This window comes from Triticum urartu, chromosome 7 (assembly GCF_003073215.2).
Source record: "Triticum urartu cultivar G1812 chromosome 7, Tu2.1, whole genome shotgun sequence".
Classification (NCBI taxonomy): Eukaryota; Viridiplantae; Streptophyta; class Magnoliopsida; order Poales; family Poaceae; genus Triticum; species Triticum urartu.
The window spans coordinates 157,068,017-157,074,956 of NC_053028.1; the positions used below are offsets into that span (position 1 = coordinate 157,068,017).

Below are 6,940 nucleotides of genomic sequence, written 5' to 3' on the forward strand. Positions count from 1 at the left end.
CATGTCTGCATGGTTCCCGAACCCGTAGGGTCTACACACTTAAGGTTCGATGATGCTAGGGTTATAGGGAATAGATATACGTGGTTACCGAATGTTGTTCGGAGTCCCGGATGAGATCCCGGACATCATGAGGAGTTCCGGAATGGTCCGGAGGTAAAGATTTATATATGGGAAGTCTTGTTTTGGTCACCGGAAAAGTTTCGGGTGCTATCGGTAATGTACCGGGACCACCGGGAGGGTCCCGGGGGTCCACCAGGTGGGGCTACCTGCCCCAGAGGGCTGCGTGGGCCAAGTGTGAGAGGGGACCAGCCCCAGGTGGGCTGGTGCCCCCCCCCCCCCATGGCCCAAGGCGAAGAGAGAAGGGAAAAGGGGGAAAACCTAGGCTCAGATGGGCCTAAGGCCCACCTAGTGGTGCGTCCCCCCTCTCTCCCCCTTTGGCCGCCCCCCTAGATGGGATCTAGGGCTGGCCGCCACCCCTAGGAGTGGAAACCTAGGTGGGGGCGCAGCCCCTCCCTTTCCCCTATATATAGTGGGGTTTTGGGCTGCCATACACACGAGAACATCTCCATCTTGGCGCAGCCCTACCCCTCTCCCTCCTCGTCTCTTGCGGTGCTTAGCGAAGCCCTGCTGGAGTACCACGCTCCTCCACCACCACCACGCCGTCATGCTGCTGCTGGACGGAGTCTTCCCCAACCTCTCCTTCTCCCCTTGCTGGATCAAGGCGTAGGAGACGTCACCGGGATGTACGTGTGTTGAATGCGGAGGTGCCGTCCGTTCGGCACTAGGATCATCGGTGATTTGGATCACGACGAGTACGACTCCATCAACCCCGTTCACTTGAACGCTTCCGCTTAGCGATCTACAAGGGTATGTAGATGCACTCTCCTTCCCTCGTTTCTAGACTTCTCCATAGATTGATCTTGGTGATGCGTAGAAAATTTTGAATTTCTGCTACGTTCCCCATCATTAGACTAGTTGGGGTTTCAGCACGAGCGCATAAGGATAGAAGATGATCCAAGTAGAACACTTTAAGTGGATCCATATCAATAGATTATTAGCAAGCAAATGGAAGGCACATGGTAACACAAGCAAACAAGCAAAAGAGGCAAATACAGAAAGAGAGGGAGGATAGAGAGAGAGAGGGAAAATAAAACGGCAAGGGTGAAGTGGGGAGAGGAAAACGAGAGGCAAATGGCAAATAATGTAATGCGGGAGATAGGGATTGTGATGGGTACTTGGTATGTTGACTTTTGCGTAGACTCCCCGGCAACGGCGCTAGAAATTATTCTTGCTACCTCTTGAGCACTGCGTTGGATTTCCCCGAAGACGAGAGGATGATGCAGGAAAGTAGCATAAGTATTTCCCTCAGTTTTTGAGAACCAAGGTAGCAATCCAGTAGGAGGCTACGCTCAAGTCCCTTGTACCTACACAAAAACAATAGCTCAACACAACCAACGCGCTTAGGGGTTGTCAATCCCTTCACGGTCACTTACGAAAGTGAGATCTGATAGAGATGATAAATAATATTTTTGGTATTTTTGGTATAAAGATGCAAAGTAAAAAGTAAAAGCAAAGTAATAATAAAGTGATGGAGATTAATATGATGAGAAAGAGACCCGGGGGCCATAGGTTTCACTAGTGGCTTCTCTCAAGAGCATAAGTATTCTACGGTGGGTGAACAAATTACTGTTGAGCAATTGACAGAATTTAGCATAGCTTATGAGAATATCTATGTATGATCATGTATATAGGCATCATGTCCGAGACAAGTAGACCGAAACGACTCTGCATCTACTACTATTACTCCACTCATCGACCGCTATCCAGCATGCATCTAGAGTATTAAGTTAAAAACAGAGTAACGCCTTAAGCAAGATGACATGATGTAGAGGGATAGTTTCATGCAATATGATAAAACCCCCATCTTGTTATCCTTGATGGCAACGATACAATACGTGCCTTGCTACCCCTTCTGTCACTGGGAAAGGACACGGCAAGATCGAACCCAAAGCTAAGCACTTCTTCCATGGCAAGAAAAACCAATCTAGTAGGCCAAACCAAACTGATAATTCGAAGAGACTTGCAAAGATAACCAATCATACATAAAAGAATTCAGAGAAGATTCAAATATTATTCATAGATAGACTTGATCATAAACCCACAATTCATCGGTCTCAACAAACACACCGCAAAAAAAAGATTACATCGAATAGATCTCCACAAGAGAGGGGGGAGAACATTGTATTGAGATCCAAAAAGAGAGAATAAGCCATCTAGCTACTAGCTATGGACCCGTAGGTCTAAAGTAAACTACTCACACTTCATAGGAGAGGCTTGGATGATGATGTAGAAGCCCTCCGTGATCGATGCCCCCTCCGGCGGAGCTCCGGAACAGGCCCCAAGATGGGATCTCGTGGGTACAGAAAGTTGCGGCGGTAGAATTAGGTTTGTGGCTCCGTCCCTGATCGTTTGGGGGTGCGTAGGTATATATAGGAGGAAGGAGTACGTCGGTGGAGCTTCGAGGGGCCCATGAGGCAGGGGGCGCCCCCCCCCTCGTGACCACCTCGTGGCTTTCTTGACGGGGGGTCCAAGTCTCCCGGGTCTTATCTGATGAGAAAATCACGTTTCCGAAGATTTTATTCCGTTTGGACTCTGTTTGATATTCTGTTTCTCCAAAACACTGAAATAGGCAAAAAAAATAGCAATTCTGGGCTGGGCCTCTGGTTAATAGGTTAGTCCCAAAAATAATATAAAAGTGGAAAATAAAGCCCAATATAGTCCAAAACAGTAGATAATATAGCATGGAGCAATCAAAAATTATAGATACGTTGGAGACGTATCAGACCCCAATCCCCCTCGCGCCCGTAGGAGCCAGATCTGAAGCCTTGGCCATGGCCACCACCATAGCCTTGCCCGTAGCCGCCACCTTGACCTTGCTCGAAGTCGCCGCCGCCATCTTCCCGGCCCGTCGCCCTGGCCCTCTACTCGCGCTTCGCCTGCTCCCGCAATGCCTTCTCATGCCGTCGGTCTGCCTCAGGAACCAGAGCCTCCATCGGCCGCTTGTCCGCCTGCCTGTCACCCATGGCCGTCATCGCGGCGAAGGAGAGGGTGAGAGGGGAAGGAGGAGGAAGGGGGAGAGGGATCTAGCGAAAAGGCCGAAGCGCCGCACCTCGCTGGGGAGAGCCGGAAACCCTAGTGAGGGATCACGCGAGCCCCTGCGCAGCCATATAAAAGCGCGACCTCACGGGCTCCCGGGCCCCCCACAAGGCAGGCCGGGGGAATGGGCCAGAGAAGGGCCAGGCCCAACACCGGCATCCGAGTACCCCCCAACTGCTGCAGGAGACCCCGCCATGGAGGGCATCTGGGCCACTGGGCCAACTGAGGCCGGCCCAGGCCCAACGGGCGACACCAGGCCCAGCCGACAGGGCAGGGGAGGTTCGACGCGCGTTAGTGCCAACCCTAGCGCATCTGCCATCTCCACCACCTCCGCCGCCGCCTCCACCACCGGATAAGACGAGGTGGGGAGCGTAGGCCACCCCTCTGGAGCCTCCACAGCCACGTCGGGGCCGGCCACTTGCACAGGCAAAGGAACCGCAGAGCAAGCCCCCGCGGGGCCGGAGCCGGGGACGACGGCGGCCGCCAGCACCGCACCGCAACCGCCCGCGACCAGCCACCGCCCAGAGTGAAGCGCCTGCGATGGCCTCCCCGACCAGCGCAGCCCGCCCCCGCCACCTAGACAAAATCGCCCAGCGTCGCGCCCGCCGGAGGTGGAGCAAGCCGCGGCGAGGAGGTCCCATCCTCCTCGTCGGACTCGTCCTCCGCCAAGGCCCAGAAACTGCCTCCGCGCGCCTCCCGCACTGACCCAGAGGGTCTCACTAGGGAAGGGCACACCGGAGAGCCGCAGGGACCCCGCCAGACCTGAACCCAAGCACCAGCCGTGCCGAGGTCGCCGGGGAGGGCAAGGACGCCGCCCGCGTCGTCAGGCGCCGCACCCAACCGCTCGCTGTTTTCAAAACCCATCCTCTTTTCTGTATATAACTTTTCCTATGTGTGTGTGCTCCACCTCCCTGTTGCATCTTTGCTCATGACCAGGAACGATGGGAGGACCGCCGCCGGGCTAGGGACGACAAAAAGGAGCCTCGTCGTGGCCAGAGATGATGGAAAGGACAAAAAAAATAACGAAAAAGAACCGCCGGAATCTTGTTGGACTTTGGTGGCCGAAGGTCAGCGATGCTACGGGGTGTCGGCAGTGGCGCGTGGTGTCCGACAGAGGCAACAAGGGCAGCGCCGGAATGGATGTGGCCGAGCGGGGGAGAAAGGCGATCGAGGAGGAGGAAAAAAATTACTTCACGGATGGCCGGCCGAGTATAGTTGAGCGTCGGGGCGGGCATGGAGTAAAAGTTCTACTCCTCTAAAGGATATAAGGATCGCTTAGGTGCAGTTGAAACGAGCAAAACCGATTTTTTACTCCTCTATTTTTTTTTGACGGGTCGGTCAGAGATGCTCTAACCAAGTAACCATGCACTACCATCCCATTTCTGCCGCGAAAACTCATTCCTTGCAATGACACGCTAAGTGAGAACGCATTGTAGAGGGGGTGTAGTTGGCGTGCCTTGGCGTACGAAGTAGGAGCTTTCGACTTGAAGCAACAAGTCACCCATGGAAATTCTGTAGAGATATCATTAGATATACTGCCTGCCCAAACTAATCATCGTTCAGGCACATGGCGCCACAGAAGGTTATTCCCTTGGTGCATATTACATCCTCTGTCAGTTATCGGATAATTGCCCTCCCATCCGCTGAAACTCGTTCAGACACGTACAGATGATAGATTCATGGCATGTTACGCTGGACGCCAATCACGAACGATTGAACGGCCTCGGCGACATCTATTTTCTTCCCCTTTTTTCTGCATTGACTTGGCCGTTTAGCCGCGTCTGAATCAGTTGATAACTGAGGCGGTTGTAATGAGATGGTAGTTAGCACATGCCTGCGCACATAGAAAACAGGTTGGCATGCACCCAAGACTACGTAACCGGACGGCATATGTATAAATACAGGCATTGCCAGGGCATATTCACATCATCCGTCCATTCCCTCGACATAGATTGCTAGTACTGAAACATTCTTGTCCGTAATTGGAGCTTAGTTCGATCGTGCAATTGGTTAAGGTCCATGGCGGTCAGGTCTTTGCTGCTCCCTCTGGCCCTGCTGGCTCTCGCAGCTAGCTCGGCAGCCGTGGCTCAGCTGGAGATCGGCTTCTACACCAAGACATGCCCGGACGCCGAGAAGATCGTCCGCGACGAGATGGCCAAGATCATCGCCGCCGCGCCCAGCCTCGCCGGCCCGCTTCTCCGCCTCCATTTCCACGACTGCTTCGTCAGGGTACGTAACTGGCCTAGCCTGTTCTGCTGCTATTGATCATGAAATGTATACTTACATGCAACGCAAGTTAAATTGCAGGGTTGTGACGCCTCTGTCCTGCTCGAATCCACCGACGGCAACGTGGCGGAGAAGGACGCCAAGCCCAACAAAAGCCTGCGAGGATTCGGCTCCGTGGAGCGGGTGAAGGCCAAGCTCGAGGCCGCGTGCCCGGGTATCGTCTCCTGCGCCGACGTGCTCACCCTCATGTCCCGTGACGCTGTCGTGCTGGCTAAGGGCCCCTTCTGGCCGGTGGTCCTAGGCAGGCGAGACGGCAGGGTGTCCAGTGCCACGGAGGCCAGCAAAGATCTGCCCCCAGCCTCCGGCGACGTCCCTCTGCTCGCCAAGATCTTCGCCTCCAAGGGCCTCGACCTCAAGGACCTCGTCGTCCTCTCCGGCGCCCACACGCTCGGCACGGCGCACTGCTCGTCTTTTGCCGACCGGCTCTACAACAACACCGGCGAGAATGCCCTCGTCGACCAGTCTCTGGACAGCAAGTACGCCGACAAGCTGAGGCTCAAGTGCAAGAGCGTTAATGACCGCACTATGCTGTCTGAGATGGACCCCGGTAGCTTCAAGACCTTCGACACCAGTTACTACCGCCACGTCGCCAAGCGGAGGGGCCTCTTCCGCTCCGACGCGGCGCTCCTCTTCGACAACACCACCAGGGACTACGTCCAGCGCATCGCCACCGGCAAATTCGACGGCGAGTTCTTTAAGGACTTCAGCGCGTCCATGATCAAGATGGGCGACATCGGCGTGCTCACCGGAGCCGAGGGAGAGATCAGGAAGAAGTGCTACGCCCCCAACTAGCGTCCGCTAATTCTTAGTTGTTGTAAGTAAATGCACGAGATGGTGCATGCATCATCTGATATTATCGACTGTAGTGTGATGGATGTATTATTGTGAGTGGTATATAAAATAAATTATTTCTTCACCAAAGTCGATGGGTGCAGGCGTGCAGCTACATGCATGCTACGTAAATTAGCACGTAAATGCCTGTAATGGCCGTAGTGTTGAAGTGTCTTATTGTCTGACGGGATGTGGAGTTCCCGGAGGAAACATAATCCTGGAACTACAGGTTCCGGTTGCCTGATTGTTCGAGAACTTAGCTCTATGTGAATATTGAGTTTGCTAATTAACCATATTATTATTATTTTGATAAATGGTGTTTTTATTTGACTCATAATGTAGTATCAAGGGATACAATCATAATGAATACACATTCGGTCTCTGCATAATTAAGATGCACACAATCAACACGACACATACAATATGATCATGCCGGTAAAAAACAAAGTCATACAAGATCAAAACTATGCCTAGACGAAGAGAAAAATAAAATAAAAACAACAATTGACGAAATATAGCAGTGACCATCAGCGATAAAAACCACGTTAGCTCGATAAAAACCACGTTTCAGCGATAAGACGTCAGATATTTTTATTACCTAGAAATCTCTTCATCAGCTGGGTGGCAGATGTGGTACTAGCACGACAGTCTAAGTGGTGGAGCTAAG

General features: G+C 52.9%; 1 protein-coding gene across 1 annotated transcript; it reads left to right on the top strand.

The window, feature by feature from the left end:
* The first annotated feature begins 5,094 nt into the window (after positions 1-5,094).
* On the top strand, positions 5,095-6,363 carry LOC125522199 (peroxidase 1-like). The gene is made up of 2 exons (XM_048687285.1): positions 5,095-5,385; positions 5,464-6,363. Exons 1-2 carry the CDS (start codon positions 5,176-5,178, stop codon positions 6,232-6,234), a joined length of 981 nt encoding a protein of 326 aa, XP_048543242.1. The 5' UTR covers positions 5,095-5,175; the 3' UTR covers positions 6,235-6,363.
* Positions 6,364-6,940: the final 577 nt, after the last annotated feature.